The following is a 17,326-nucleotide window of genomic DNA, read 5'->3' as shown; positions in this document are numbered from 1 at the left end:
ATGGATTTCATGTTCCGCAGTGAGGACCATCTCCCCTTTGAGGCCCTGGTCACACATAGCTGCGGACTTTGTCACAGGCCTACCGATGTCTAGTGGCAAAACTGTAGTCATTGCTTTGGTGTAAAGGTTCTTGAAGGTGGTCCATTTTATTCCCCTAATGGTCAGGCTAAGCATGTTAACCAGAATCTGAAGAGGGTCTTGCGCTGTGTGGCATCTGCATAATCTTCATCTTGGAGTTCCAGATTAACCATAGTTCAGTATGCGCATAACTACTTCTTGGTCTCGTCTTCGGGTTCGTCTCTCTTCCTGCACTGTTTAGGCTACCAGCCAACATTATTCCCCTCCCAAGAATTCAATGCCCTTGTGCCTTCCGCACATGCGCTTATTCAGAGATGCCTCCATACATGGAGGATCGCCAGAGAAGCCTCGCTCGGACTGGTGACAAGAACAAGGCATCTGCATACTAATCCCCCACTTTACGTGTGTGATCGGAAGGTCTGGTTATCTTCACAGGACATTCCCCTTAGACTTACATAAACTGGGACCCAAATTTTGTTTTCTATCTCTAAGGTGCTCAATCCGGATTCAAATTAACCCGCCAGCAGATCGTTGCCCTCGCTGTTCTCTCAGTCTTGTCTTGTTCCTCATCCTATGTGGGCGCTGCATCTCGGGTGCACCAAAGTCTATGCTGTCTACAGAGCACTGTATGGACAGTGCTGGACCTCCCAGACAATTCCTCACATTTTTGTTCATATGGATGGCTACTTTGGAGGTTGTTGTCTTTTTACCAAACTTTAGTAAACTGTGTTCAAAAATCCTCTGCATTTGAGTTCTCTGTTCACTCCCTCTGACAGAACACAGGCAATGAGTTGAACACAATTTTGTACTCAATGTCAAAAAACAAATAAGTCCATTATTAATTTTAAATACAGCAAAAGATCACTGATCTATGTCTATTGTAGGGTTGGAACTGACACTTAGTAGGGGAGACCGAGGAGTGTTTTCACACTGAGTAAGTTGCAACACCATCAGTTTAGCCAATTAGAAATGAGCTACAGGGGCGAAATCACTGTCACACATCATGACCAACACACTCCCGAGGTGAGAGCAGCAGTTGCAACTTGCAAGGCTGTTTGTAATTTCAAGGTACGAAAGCAAAATCTTACATTTGTTACATATATGTTACATACAGTATATCGCATGTGTTTCTACTGCACAAAAATGGAAGATGTGCATTTACTTCCAATTTTTGAATTAGTGATTTCTATGTTTTACCATTTTGATTTAAATAATCACAATTATTTAATTTAATAAGTTAAAAAATTATATATACATTTACGTTTATTAATTTCGCTGATGCTTTTATCCAAAGCGACAATTGTTACAATTGCTATATATGTCATAGGTTGCACGCCTCAGGAGCAACTAGGGGTTAAGTGTCTTGCTCAGGGACACATTGGTGTCTCGCGGTGGATTCCAACCCAGGTCTCTCACACCAAAGGCATGTGACTTATCCACTGCGCCATCACCACCCCTACATATACTTACTTAACTTACCCTAGTAAATGGATATAGAGTAAAATATTTGCACTGTAATTTGTAGCAGATATAGAAATACTACAGCAAAATTTGAAACACAGTGCAATTTTTTTAAAACAAAAACAAAACAAAATCACAGCAACTCCTGAGAACTGGTGTTCTCTATTCCGTGCACCATTTTCTTGAAGTTGAAAGAACACTGTGATGTGGGCCATTAACTGAGGCTTTAAGAGGGCCATTGAAAATGACCTGGTCTGATCTCCAAATGAAAGATAAATACGCTGCAGTGTGGACATCTGTCATGGGTATGTGGGAGGAGGCTGACAAACTCAGAGTACTAAATCATTTCCACTAAACTCTTGAGTATTATTCACTCTGTGACCGCTCTCACACAATGTGTTTTTCACCCCGAAAGGTGAAAGGTTTTTTTTTTTTTCTGTGTAGAATGCACTCTGTAAACATGAATTGTACACGATGTAACCAAATGTAGTCACTTTTTTGGCAATTTGGGGTTTTCATCTAGTGCAGCAGGAGATCAGCTTGTTACCAGCACACATAAAATGCAGTCGCCCATGAGGCGCTCTAGTGTGCAGGCCATAGACCACTGACATGGAAACTCAAATAGACAGGGATTAACTCTTTAAACTTCAACAGACTCCATAGTACATTATGTTCCTGATGAGAAACCAAACGAGGTAGGCTAGAATGAAAGACCAAAAAAAAAAAAAATACTGCTGTAGCACGAGGAATGAAAGTACGAAACTATGAAAGCCAGAGAGAAAATGAGAGAAATTTTCAACTATAGACCAGCATCAGGATGTAAATGCACTTTTAAGGGTGCTTGAAAAGTTGCTTGCATTTTATTAAGGTGCATTATTGTTCAGTGAAGTCTATAGATTCATATTATTTATCTTACATTTATTCATATTTATTTAATATGCAATAAAACACACCATCCTATGTTCTTGCTTAATTATATCATATGCAGATGACTATTTCAGATACAGTGTTTTAAAATAACATTTCTTTAAGTATCATGTAAAGCACATTTCACGGTTCCATCACCAACTTCCAACTTTATTAGTATCAAACCACTGCTACAAAATTACATCAAACATGATGAAAATGAACTTGCATACGTGCTATACACAATGTAAGCTTTAAAGTAATTAAAGTATATGATTCTTTTTTTTTTTTCTTGACAAATATCAATATATATCAATGCCACTTAAAGCCATATATGTCATTCCAGTGATCTAGAGCCTAAAATATACAACTATATCCCTGGTGGCTAAAGTATCTCCATACACATGTAAGTAAAGATGACCATTTCAAATTTCTCATCACAGAAATTTCAGCGTCAAGAGTTGAGGAAATAAAAGTACAGCCATCCCAATATGGTTACAATGTCCATTTCACTTTTTCACCAAATTGAACAAAACAAAATAAAAGATACCAAAATCAAATAAACATGTATATACAAAAGAAACCAAAGCTCACAAAATATTTCTAAAAAGCATTAGTGTAAATTTGGATCATTCTGGCAGGTGTCCTCAATCTGTGCTCAATAACTCAGTAGTAGACAGGTGGTTTCACTGGTGGACATATTCCACTTCACAAAATAACCGGTTAAGATATGAACGGTGCCGACACAAATAACCCATGCCATTCAAAACAGCGAGCAACAAATTACCAGGTCAACCGACATCTAATGACAGTAACATAACAGTGAATTTAAGAGAATAGTGTGTTTTTTAGAAAACCCTAGACTTGCGCGTTAAATTGATCCCTTGCTTTTTACGTAAACGCTTCTCTCGACGAGACTCAATTGCTGGTTTCAAACAGAGCTTAGCAAAAGACAGCTCTGTTAAAACCTTAGCATTATCAAAACCACCGTATCAGTGCTTGGCTAACTTATTTTCCAGCTCAGTGAAAATAATGAGCGAGGGGCTTGACAAAACACTTTATGGCGAGGAAAAAAAAAAAAAAAGCTTTAGAATTCACTCATTCTTGTTTTGGCAGCTACTTTATTATCCAGACAAATATTTTGCCAAGGAATGTTTCTACAGGCTAAGTACAGTCATGGCGGCCTGTTCATTTGTCATCAGTTTCATATCATTTGAAGGTTTAACACAATAGCCGCGAACCAAATGGGCTGCGGGAAGGATTATAGGTTTTTGTTCTTTACGGTGCTCCGTGGAGTCAATTAGAATACTGCAAAACTGCAATTACTGGCAAGCGTTTTGAAAAGGACAGAGGTTTATGTAGATTACTGTCAGCCCTGCCAGAGTGCTGCTGGGAGAGTGAGCGCTCACAGCTGGTTAATGCAGCACCCTCCAGCACTCCACAAAATCATCCTCCAGAAACTGACAAAGGCACAGGAAGAATTTTATTAACTGCCAGGTCAGAAGAATCACCTCCCCTGACCGCACACACAGCACTCTCAAACCGACTTTCAAAAGAGTCTGGCCAAGACAGAGATGGAGCTGACAGGTTTTTAATCATTGAAATACCGCCTACCACCCTCGTTCTGTCTTGCCAGCAGCTCCGCTCAAGATAGGAGATGAAGAATCTTAAATGTTTGTTTTTTTTGGACTGTACACGTGTGATTACACAACACCGAAGACTTTTCTATACTGGTATGTGCTCATAGGATGTATATATATATTAAAAAAAACCCCAAATATCTAAATTTCTACCTGATACCACGCTGCGATGGATTCAAGAAGGTGGTGGAACTCAAGGGGTCTCCTCAGGCCACACAACTGTGTTGCTTGCAGTAATTTGAACCCATTTGAAAATAGCATCTGTCTATCGGGTTTTCATGACCACCGGCACCATGCGAAATCTGTCAACATCTACTGTAGCGCTTGCCTGACGTGAGCCATTTTTGAAACTCGTCATTGAATATTAATGCATGTCCAGGAATGTGATTATCAAGTCATTAGATGTTCAGAGTGGAAATTTGCAGCACATTTGCCTGTTATTTACAGACTCTTTTGAAAGACTGTAACTTTCAGGAGAATTATGCATGCATGAATGCCTCTTGTCGGCTTTTTTTCAGCCTTTTTATCTTGATATCCACTTACGCCATTTTAATGATGCTTTAATGAGCTCTTTGTTGATGTTTAATTCTCAATATTAAATAAAAGAGCATGTGCTACTTCTACATATTTACAGAACTCATAATTGGCAAATGTTTTAAGAAAAATGATCAGCTATTAGTTTGGACTGAAATAATCAAATAGGAAGCAAGAAATACTGTGCAACGCTGATAATTGTCTGGTATGCTAGTTATGAATGGCAAATGGATGAGGCTTTGACATGGCGTTTGACATGGAATGGCAACAGATCATATCAATTAACACTTTTAAAGGCACATTTTATACAGTACTTGCTTCTAGAGTGGACTCAAAATGAAGTTATGCAGCGTATTTACTGTTCAAAGCTACTGATATTAATCTGCGATTATGAAGGTTTGTGGTTATGATAAGCAAGTGCAATGTTACTATTTACATCACAACGGCAAGAGCAAGGCCTTGGTGTGATGACACAGCAATTAATATTTAAACGTCTCTCGGTTTGATCTTTGAGGCTTTCAGGTCTGTAATAAGCAAAGGGACATTGGGTGAAACCTATACGATACTGTGTCTGATACCTCATAATAAAGACTCACGTCAGAATATATCTGTTGTAATTGTACGTGAAATAGTCTGATGACTTTTCCTGTCCTTCAAAATGTATTTTGTGCAAGAAATAATAGACAAAAAGAATGTAAACGTGTCACACATTGACCAAATAGCCTAAATATAGTCCATCTGAAAGGACCCAATATTGCGCACCGAGCAGAAACGATTCTGAGATAACTTTCACATGAAAAGAACATTTCATCATAGCTCAACAGACAGGCCTCGTGATGTCCAGTAATGTGGAACACATTTCATTAAGTCAAAGCAGCCTCGAAAACTGGTTTTGTTCTCAAATTATCAATTTATGGTAAGTGGCCACCTTAACATACATATTAACTTGACATGCAGCACATTTATAATTTCTGCACATCTTAGTATACAACAAGTGTGTGAGAACTAGGGTAGAGGTTAAACTAAACCTAGACACCGGCTCTACCAATAAGATAAAATGAAATCTACTTTCTTCGAATATACACACACGTGACTCGTTTTCTATTATACCGTATGACTGGTTCACACCCTCTGAGTTAAAAGTAGATTATTTGATTACAAATGGTTCTTTTTTTCCAACTTCTACTCGTTTGACAAGAATCATCAACAGTTGTGGCATCTAAAATGAAAGACAACATTGTAAACTATGCCATACTGCATAAGTATTTTGAAATAATATTAATTCACATGTTTGGATCCACACTTGTAAGTTTCATATTGTCCCCGACAAGGGAAGTGCATATTCTTTTTTTTTTCTGCTTCCCTATTCAAAACTATTTGACAGAAGCAAAGCAGATAATATGTTAATACATTATAAAAATCCTGATCAAATGAATCCAACCATAAAACAATCTCTAAAAAAAGAAAAGAAAAAAAGTCAACAATGAATCATCATCAGATAATTTCCGTTAGACACTGTCCATAATTTTCTCATTTAATCAAAGTGCACATCAAATATGACCCACTTTCTGCTGTCTTTTACATCCGGTATGGACTTTGGATCGGCCCATTACATTATTTTGCAAGCTGCCAACTGCTTAATATCTTTTATGTGCTACTGTAATTGTTATCTTATTTAACACAGCATAAAATGCAACTTTTTCATAGTATAGTTTAGACCCTCAGGGCAGAAGGGACATCTTTATTCACTTTATAACCTTTTGGCCACTGATTGCGTCTCATTTTAATTTTACAATTAGGCTCACAAATAATTTTACAAGATGTACATTTAAATTGTAAATTTATCTCATACTCCATGCATATTTTAATCTCAAGAGTGCAGTCTGATTTCTTTTTCCTGCAGTAAAACAAATAAATCATGTATTTCTAGAATAACTAGAAATGATCTTACACTGCATAATTCATTTAAATGCAATTGGGGTCTATAGCTCAGTTGTCTAAACCATTGAGGTATGGCTGCAGTTTTGGTCCAGAAAATGAATAATCATATTTCATTGTCAGTGGAAAAAACAATGCACATTAGCGTATTAAGCGTATTAAACTAAAGCTGATCTTCAATTGTTCACTTCACCTTTGATTGTATTACTTTTGATTTCAATTTCAATATATCTCCCTTAGTGAAATCTTAAACAATGTTTCTTGGTTCACTGGATTCAAATGAGCTCGCCAAAATCGTATTATTTAAACTCTTTGCCCGCTTTATGGGGATGTGAATGATGTACCAGCATGGAGAGCAAGGTGGCACACTAGGGCGTCTTTCCTTTTTCAATGACAAAGACACTAATGTCACACACCCTTCACTTTTCAAAAGCGCGATTTTAGCTAATTTGAGAGTGTTTGAAAGGGACAACGTGTACCGATTCACAAAGTGGGAAATCAAGAAAAGAATATACGACAAAAGAAAGAAAACAAAACCCCTAAAACCGCATGTATTTACATGATGACAAACACCACAGAAGAAAATTACCATCCCAACATAAGCAATGCTGATTAAAATCACTTGCTGCTTTCCATACACACTGTACCAGATTGGATCCAGCCATCAGCAATGTCAAAGGATCTGTAAATGCTCAAAAGGGTTCTTTACAGTCATTGTGTATGGCCGTCCTCAGGGCTAGTAAACGCTGACGAGAGAAGAGAGAGCCAGGATCAGGTACCGGCAGGCCAGCAGGACTTCGGCGCATCCTTTACTTCCATACGGAGCGGTGTTGGGTGCTGTAAACAACAGAGCAGAGACACACGCTGATTAGCAGATTCTCTCTCACTACTGGCAGCAAGTCATAGTCTCAGTCAAGCAGTACCTCCTCCCTTTTCATTCGAGCGGAGCTCACGCTGCCTGCCTTCGCACTCTCAAATCAAGACTCACGACGAGCTCGGATGCCCGAAGGAGTCCTTCAATAAGACGCCTTGTTTTAAAACCATGCTGGGTAGGGTACTTAAAAATAAGAGGGCATAACAATTCATCTCAAAGACTTGATAGTATTACCTCTGAGCCTAGAGCACATCAAATCTGTTTTATCTATTAGGAAAATAAATTTGCATAATATTTATTCGAAAATATATGCAAAAACTTGCTGACATAACGCTTCTAGCTTGTTCTGGGGGGTTGCTTTGCAGTTGCTAAAGTGTGCTGAGTGGTTCTTACAGATTACTGCGTCCTTTGCTATGGTGTTCTAGGAAGTTTCCAGGGCATTGCAGATGCTAAAGAGCACCTAGTCGTTACTAGCACGTTGCTATGTGGTTGCAGGGGTCTTTTGGATGGTCACCAAAGTACATCATTTCTTAGCACGTTGCTATGGAAAAATCAAGGGTGTCTTGGGTGGTTGCCAGGGAATTGCTACAGTATGTAGCTGCTAAGATGCTCTGTTATTAGCAACTTGCTGTATCCTTTGCTAGGTGTTCTAGGTAGTTGCCAGGGCATTGCTATGCAGATGCAAAGGTGTACCAAGTCAGCACAGTCTCATCCCAAGACGTCATATAACTGACGTCTTGGGACGTCTTTTGACCATACGTCAACATCCACCGTTTTAGGGTACGCCGGTTAGATGACGTTATCGGATCCTAACCCTACCCCAGACCTAAACCTACCTCTAAACCTACCCCGTCAGCTAACCGATTACGGTTCGGTACGGCTCACTTTGGCGCTTTTCCACTGCATGGTATGGTACAGTACGGTTCGCTTCAGGTCGCTTTTAAATGGTACCTGGTCTGTTGAGGTTCCAAGCGTACCGTACCGGTACTAAAATGTGACGTGAAACACTACAGATCACTGATTGGTCAGACAAAATCGTCACTACCAGCGTCACTACTAGCGTCATTGGATTTGCGTCACGAGACACAAGACACTTTTTTAGCAGTATTTTGTTTTGCTGCCATCAGCCTCATTTTAAACACATTTTTCCGTCTAGCAGTTAAAAACAACCACATACCGAGAATCAGGAACACCATCCCCTCGATAGGCTCCATTGTTCCTGTGTTGTGGGTCTGAAAATGTGGCGCTTTTAAGATGATGTCATGGCAGTAGAGGCGCGCGCAAATAAAGATCAGTCCCACACACTTTGAAGGGGTACTACTGCAGTGGAAAAGCAACCGAGCTAAAGCGAACCGAACCGATCAGTACCGAGTCGAGTCGTACCACGCAGTGGAAACGCGAAGCGAGCCGAACTGTTCCACGCCGAGTCGAACCGTACTGAGCCGAACCGTACCGTACTATGCAGTGGAAAAGCGCCATTTGAATAATATTTAACACATTGCTACAGTATGTGGCTGCCAGGGCGTTGCTATGCAGTTGTTTAGGTGCTCCAAGTGGTTGTTGGCACATTGCTATGTGGTTGCAAGGGAGGTTGGTGAGGTATTGCTAAGATGTTCTGAGTGGATTCTTTGCATGTGGCTATGCCATTGGCATACACAGACCTCTGCAAAGGCAGGGGTGAAATTGCGTTCCCCCTCGATTTGTTCCCCCTCGGTTGATGTGGGAATGGATGAGGTGGTCTCCCCCGGTTGAAACCGCGCTTCGGAGAGCACTGCAATATGACTTTTTATAAGCGATTAAAGAGGCAGGGGCTCAAGCCCCCCGAGCACGCCACTGTTCTGGGGTGCGTTTCCCGTACAACGACGTAGTTCGCTGATTCACGAAACCCACTGTCGCAAAATATCGTTCAACCACATTGGTGGAGTAATAACTACCTTTAATGAAACTGTTTGAGATCCAATTAACGCTAGATTTGTTTTATATAAATTACAGACATGTCATCTGAGGACTATTTCTAATTGTTCTGTTATTTTGCTTTATTACCAGACTCAATATTTGGCTCGTTCTTAGATAGTAGTGCACCTTCGCACATGCGCACTCTTCAAACACGTTACTTCAAATCTTTTGACAAACTAAAAGACGTAAATTCCATTTGTATGTATTCTAAATAAAAGACACCGGTTGTACTGAATGTCAGCTTGCTGATTTTGCTCAATATAAGGATTTATTACCTCCAAATGTCATGCAATATAGAAACGATGCCTCTAACCACAGGCCGAGAGCTGTCGTTCAAACCACACAACTTTGCGATGCTGTTTGCGAATGTTCGTTGGAACGATGGTTTCGGGAAACACTGACTCGTTGAACTATGCTGATAATGACGGAACTTGCGACCATAATTGGCTAACAATGCTTTCGGGAAACGCACCCCTGGGTGGTTGCCAGGGAGTTGCTATGCAGCTGCTAAGGTATTCTGGGTGGTTCTTTGTATGTTGCTATGTAGTTGCTCAATGGTCGATAGTAAAAAAAAAACATATATATCATTCATGTCCATAGCATTGTAAGAGGCAACATTTAATCTCCAAGTATGAGCAATAGTAATAGTGATTACTTGACTTATCAAACGCCACTGATATGCCTGTGCTGATTAGGGGTGTCACGATTCTCCAAATCCTCAATTCAATTACATTTTCGATTCTAACACCGTGTCCTAACTACACGCAACATGCTAAAATTCCAGCAACAGCAAGTGTATCTGTCCACACTAGACGCGACGCGACTGTGAGACACCACACGTCAATCAAAAATCACAGCCATTCAGAACAGCGTGTGGGCGGAGTCTCTCTGTGAAAGCGAACTGCTGGCCCGCATCGGAAATGGGTAAGGACATTAAAAATCAAAACATCAACAAAATATACTCATTGACTAATTTTGTTATGAAGTACAGTTGTATGTTTGCATAGAATTAATTTTGAACGCTATATTATATGCTTTCAAAATCTGAGGTAAATTATCCGTTATCGCTTGTGGCACATTGACCTATTTTTAACTAAAAATAAATAATGTGTACTCATAACCAGTGTAATATCTCTGTGTGGGCGGATCTGTCAGCCGTGACGTCGCAGAAATAGGAACCGTTTCTAAATTAGAAACTTTGCGTGACGCCGTCGCGTCTGGTTAAGACAAAAACTCTGATTAACATGGAAAAGATACCTTTTATCGCGTCGCATGTAGTTAGGACACGGTTCGATTCGATTCTCGATTTTTATCAATCGGCCAATCAGGATGCTCTCTGTCTTATATGCGCTTCATGAGACACACACGCAAGGTCTCTCGCTCTTTCCCTCTCTGCCGTGTGCGGAATATGGTTTGGAGCAGTTTTTTGTCTCGGCATGCACGCTCGCTCACTCTAGATTCCGGGAGATTTTAAGTAATTTGTGTGCATCATGGGAGCCGCTATTAAATATGCGGGAGACTCCCGGAACTTCCGCAAAACTTGGGATGTCAGCAAACTGTGGCTTTTTTGAAGCGCGAACATTGTCAACATAACTCACTGGAAATCCAAAAAACGTCCACACTTGCGACTTCAATGAAAGAGGTTCTGTTGATGGGTCTCCTGCATCTGCAGTTGCCATGCTATCTTTTGAAAGGCTGTAGCTAAGTTAGAGGAGGTTGACTATAGACTTGCAGCACTTCAAGCGTGTTTTTTCCGCTTGGCAAGCCGAAGGGACGTGACATGGGGGCGTGGCAGCATCGACGATTCCATATTTTAATCTGAAGTTCGAGATTGAGAATTAACTTCGATCAATTTTGATTTAAAATCGAAATCGTGACACACCTTGGTGCTGATGTTAGGTATGCTCATATTATCACAGTCAACACCGATCTCAATGGCAGAAAGCCTGCAGGTCTCTCCCCGAAGCAAAACAACTTGAGTCTAGTACTCAGGAGAGGCTCTTCGGAACAGGTGTGAGAGTGTACAGGCATTCATCTTCATGAGAGTTTTTATTTCACAGCCCTGTTAATGACAGACACTGGCCTACCTAAGGAGATTAGTACATCTCACACACACATACACACAAGATTATGTGTCCTGGCTGGAACTACTGACTTTCTTTTACATCCAGCATTTTTTCCAATGCTTTTGTTGTTTGCAAATACACATATAATAGAGTCATTTTGATATGGATTAATTTGAGGGAACTGTTTTCCCGCATTCAAAACCACAATAAGGCTGAATCACAGCATCAAATAGCACATCTGACAGAAATAAGTATGTTTGTGCATGGAAGGTTGATAAAATAATTGCTTTGTGACAAGTCGAATTGCAAAAAATGGGAGCTCAAAGCTCAGACGAAAAAGCCGCACATCCATTTTCGCTTCCATTCCAGCTTTTATGGCTTTAAATTACCGGTGTTGCTTAAAATTATTATACCAAAAAATTACAGCCACGTGCAAGGGGAAGCACAGAATATCAGAAATGGCTATATGAGATAGAAAATGATGCAAATTGTGTTAATGTGCGTGAGATGCATGGTCAGGCCGGGGAGGAAACGAGAAGAGCGAACTGCCCTGAACACTGCGGCTTCATTCTGCCTCCATCCAAAGCACCGGATAATGACACAGTTTTTGCTAGGCAGAGAGAGCAGAGCCGGTAACCATGGAAACAGCTCACATCCTGCATTGGCCCCTTTGCCAGAGCCACAGAGTGTGCACGCTACCAGTGGAACAGAATCATTTGGGCTATAGGCACCTGCTGTATCTAACTATAAGCACCCTTTGTCAAAAAACAAACAAAATGGCCATGTGGCCTGTGAATGATAAAGGATGAAAGGCTTCGTCCCTACAGTATATTTCTTTCAGCCGCCCACATCAGACTTATAGCTACTGTAACGTCAGCGATGATTCAGGGTTGTGCCAGAAACATCCTATCATCTGGCACTAGAAGCAATTAAGAAAAGCACCAATATTACCTGCCTGGCTGCGTTGTGTGAGTTAGGGAGCTGTTTAATATCCCACTGCGTCTAAATCAGTCTGTTGTTGTGACAGTGCAGTTGTTACTGCACTTGCCATTTTAATTAACTCAAACCCTCCCCACCCAGACAGTGGCTTCCTTGTGATTCCTCCACTTTAGGTGTAAAGTGTGTAAATACAGTGAGAAAAGGGGTTATTGCGTTGGCTTTTGCAACAACATGGTAGTCCCACAGACATACGAGTAAAGTTAGTTAAGACGGCATATCTTGAGATGCAAGAGCATCAATTTCCTCATTAATTTTGGATCAGGAGGTAATCAGTCATGCGCGTCTAGATCTAAAGCACACAAAAGGCCTCGTATGATTATGAAGGGTTTTATAATCCTTCATAATGATCGCAGAGAAACAGCTTAAGACCACAGACAGAAGTTTCCTCAAAGCCTATGTATATATGTCCTAGACTCCAATTAAAGCAAATGAGAGCTCTACCTCTTTCCTCCATTGTGCATTTGTTTTGGTTGATTTAGTTAACAGCTTAAATGTTTTCAAGCATAATGTTGTTGGTGTGACAGTGCAGAATAAAAGGAGGGGCTGTCACCATATAATCAGCTGCTAGTTCGAGTTCCACCATTCCTTTTAACTGGCACAAGACCCGTCGTTAAGCTGCTTAATGAATTTCATCCCTCCATTCAACACTCTCCCTCATTGTGCCGCTCTTGTGCTGTGATAAAACAAGTTGCAGTTATAATAAGACTATTTCCGCAGTTTCCATTATTACTGTATTAATATAAAATTAATAGTTTTGGTTCTGGATTCTGATTAGTCAATTCCTAAATTTGAATTGAATTTGAGCTAGAAAACAAGAATTTTAATGAATAATTAAAAGTACACTAATGTTCAAAAGTTTGGGGTCAGTGGATTTTTAAAAGTTTAATTCAGCAAGGACACATTTAACTGAACAAAAGTGACAGTAAATACATTTATAATGTTACAAAATATGTATATTTTGAATACAGTAAATTACGTTTATTTTTTTAAACTTCCTATTCATTGAAGAATGCCAAAATTATTAATCAGCACAACCATTTTCAATATTAATACTAATTCTAAATGTTTCTTGAGCAGAAAATCAGTATTAGAATTATTTCTGAAAGATCCTGTGACACTAAACACTGGAGTAATGATTCTGAATATTCAGTTTTATCAACAAAGGAATGAATTACATTTTAAAAATATATTAAAATAAATTATTTTCATGATTTATTATCACAACTTTTTATCTTTTGTCAAATCAACTTAGATAATTAACGTGGTTCAAATAACATCATATTTTTAGTTTTTATTTATTAAACCAATTTCCTTCATTGGATTAACTCATTTTTTATTTTTATTTCAATGAACTCAAAATTTGAAGGCATCCAGGTCACTTACTTTAAGTTAAACCAACAACATTTCTTCATAGTGCAGTTATTTTAAATTTAAATATTAATACAATAAAAATAATAATAAATACAATATTACTATTTTTACTGTATTTGGTGAGCATAGGAGACTTATTTTCAAAAACATGAATAAATGTTGCCAACTCTAAATTTTGCAACGAGAGTGCAGATAAATTGAATTTAAAGAATTTCTTATAATATCAATGTCAAATATTCAAAAAAGGAAAGATTTTCAAGACAATGAAAGTCTCTATAAGGATTTATAGGCCTTACAGACAAGGACCAGGGTGAAAGAACTTTTAAAAAATGCCATTATGTTTAATTTAGCAGACATAATTTAGTCATCACATCCTGTCATTCCAACTCAAATTCCATTTAACTTCCTGTGAAGCATGACCAATTTCACTGAAATTCAAACTCAAATTCTGAATATTGCACAAACCTGATGGGCCTTAGCATCATTAATGCTGGTTCATTATTTAATAGAATAAACCATATTCGACAAACGTAAAGTCAACTGTTTTGATGTGCACTGACGTGAAAATTCAGAATCATCACTCCCTAACACAGCACTGGCAGCAGTTTACATGATTAAATGAAAGCAATCATCTCATTGGCGGTTATGTGAGGGTGGCCATATCTCCAGGTAATCTGCACAGACGACGGCTGGCTGCAGCCCTTCTCCCTGGAGGCTAGTCTTCTCTGGCTTCGAGAGAAGGGTTCAATGTCCTTGACCATCAATCAGTGGCCTATTGTTCCCTCTATTGCCTCCAGAGAAAGCTTCTCCACGCAGACCTAAGCTTCTGCCGAGTCCTTGGCAAACTGGCGTAAATCCCACTTCTCCAATCTTGGATTTGACAAATATTCCCTTTAAGTCCACTTTCAGTGTTTCTGCTCTCCATATGATAAACTACCTAATTCCCTGCCTCATAATAGAACAAACATGAAAAACGTTTTGTTTTCCTCGGCTTGCTTTCGCACAAACATTGAGCCGGATGGCATAATTATTGCGATGAGTGCACATGGAGGGTAGAAAACTTTGCTTGGAGTACTTTCCTTAACTCAAAGGAAGAAAAGCTATATAGGGCAGTTCATTTAAAACACTCATTTTGCACAATTAAGTAGTACATTAGGAGTACACAGTATGACCCTGTTCACGTTAGGTTTAGGGTGTTGATACATGTGATATCATCACGTATGGCAATATGCTGTTATATAATCAGGTTAATTAATATGAACTGTACTAATTAATATGAAATGTACTAAATTTGACTTAAAAAATGATCAACTGACAACCATAATATTCATATACCTTGGTTTTTATGTGGTACTGGAGTAAATTATGCAATGCGCAAAGTTCTTTTTGTTTATCCATGAAATCGGAATTTTGTAATAAAACAGTATGAGAAAGAGAGAAAGATTTCTTATTCATTAGGGCTGTCAATTTAACACATTAATTTAGTATAATTAAGCTGCACAGAATGAGTAAGGGGGTGTTCACACCGTTACTGAATCCAAAAACAGCTGGAAAGAGCGCAAATAAAATTGAATAGAACGCAGGGGTCTCCATACTGTTTTTCCATATTGAATTCATTTGAACTTAACACGGCCAAAAAAGTCAGTCTGAACAGCAAGACACGACAGATAAAGATGCCAATCTGACTCATGTATGTAGACCAAGAATTAAAAAAAGGATGGATGGAACGTGCAAATATGGATTACTGTGGACTGTAGAGCCAGTATGCTTATGTTCAATGATAAGGAAATAAAACAAACATTAACCACTTCTAAAGTTTTCCACCTGAATTATTCTCACACAGATATGATTATTGTGTTTATTCCAATTACATTGTTATACATTTTGATGAATTTATTTGTTTAAAATTTGAATCACTCTATTATTCATGTATGATGGTATTTACAAGGTACTTAAAACATGCTATTTAGTGGCATGAAAGTGGCATTTTTTGAAAGAAAGTGAAAGAAAGACACAATAAGAAAATTGTACAAAGAGTTTCTAACAATGAGAATAATTTTCTTTTTTTTTTGCATATAATAAAAACTCTACGCCTGTAATTACAATGTAAACACCAATTGTCAGAACAAACACATGGCAAAAGAGCTGCCACTATGAGTCAAAATTGAATAGCACTTGAAGAAAGTCAAGTGTCTGTGTAACAGTCTGATCAGTTTAGAGTTAATCACCTTGATACAACTTGAGGTACTGAGGGAGGTTGTTATTTTTCACACAAATGTTTATCATGTTTCTGCTGTGATAATGATAATGGGTTTGAAATCCCAAGAATGTATTATCATAAATAGAGCCTAACACTATGTGTGATGGTCTGATGAGATAAAAATGAGCTAATTTCTGATTCTGTGCTGAGTAAACGTTCATTTCAATATTGTACGCAGGAGTTCACCTGACATGCTGGTAGTGAATAAGACTCAACTGCGTCTCTCTCTGGCCTTGAGCTTCACCTGAACACCACCAACACAGCAGGAACTCTTGTTGATACAAAACTGCGGCAGACAACGCATTTTCCATTTCTTTTTGCTTCCCTTCTGGTGCAGTTTTCAACACAGTTTCACATAGCGGACTTTCTTTAAAAAAAAAAAAAAAGACACACATTTTCTGTGATACTCATGTGCAGTCAAGTCTACTTTTGAAATTTCAATGATCCTAAACATTATTTCCCCTTAAGGCACGTTTCATCCTCAACCTTGCCTGTTCAGAGCGGGGAAGCGTGAAGTTATTGCTTGTAATTGACCCAATGTATTGATTGATCATTGTGCTGCATTTTAAACGCCACTATTTCCAGCACATAATTATGCCTACCGGGTTTTGATTAGATCACAGTGTGCTAAAGGCATCATCAAGCTATTTGAGAATCCTCTGGAAAAAACAAAAAGGAAACACATCTGTTGTGGAGTAAACATGGGAGATTCAGTGTCTTTGCCTCCTTCATCAACAAGCATCCCATGGGTGGCGTAAATAATGAGTACCATGAATTGGAGCAGTAACACAACAAAGGCTTCGTTGCTGAATCAGCCAGTGCTGGTATATTCTGTCCATTTGTCCATTCTTCATCATGAAACTGGAGACAACTTATGAAAAAACCTGCAACCGTCTGTGATTCTCCGTAATGCATCTTCACTTCTCAATCATGTAGTGAGATCTGTATAGATATGCTACTGTACTTGGTTATACAAATAACATGTCCATTAGCTTTTCACCATTTTTAAATCACATCTTTTTTTTTTTTTTTTTTTGCAGTCCACTTAAACATTTGTGACAATTTTTAAAAGTACAAATATTCCACGTAGAGTTTAAAAAAAAATTATGAGGTCCAAAAAAAATCATCAAAATCAAATAATTATGCACAAATTAGAAAATTGTATAATCGTGTATAATTGTGACAGATTTACCTATGATATTTTCATAATTAAATTGATTATTTTAATTTATTTAGCAAGGAT

At 38.7% G+C, this 17,326-nt stretch overlaps 1 protein-coding gene across 3 annotated transcripts in view; it reads right to left on the bottom strand.

The window, feature by feature from the left end:
- Window positions 1-2,587: 2,587 nt before the first annotated feature.
- Window positions 2,588-17,326, bottom strand: part of negr1 (neuronal growth regulator 1) — a 135,314-nt gene continuing 120,575 nt past the window's right edge. For all 3 annotated transcript variants that reach the window (XM_039647690.2, XM_039647691.2, XM_039647692.2), the window contains one exon: window positions 2,588-7,394. In XM_039647690.2, coding sequence (XP_039503624.2) covers window positions 7,294-7,394 — 101 coding nt within the window. In that variant the 3' untranslated portion in view covers window positions 2,588-7,293. The remainder of the gene's footprint in view (window positions 7,395-17,326) is intronic.

The sequence above is a fragment of the Pimephales promelas genome, chromosome 8 (genome assembly GCF_988280905.1).
Source record: "Pimephales promelas chromosome 8, fPimPro1.hap1.1, whole genome shotgun sequence".
Taxonomy (NCBI): domain Eukaryota; kingdom Metazoa; phylum Chordata; class Actinopteri; order Cypriniformes; family Leuciscidae; genus Pimephales; species Pimephales promelas.
Note: the sequence above shows the minus strand (reverse complement) of the source record. Positions and strands in the feature narration are given on the sequence as shown.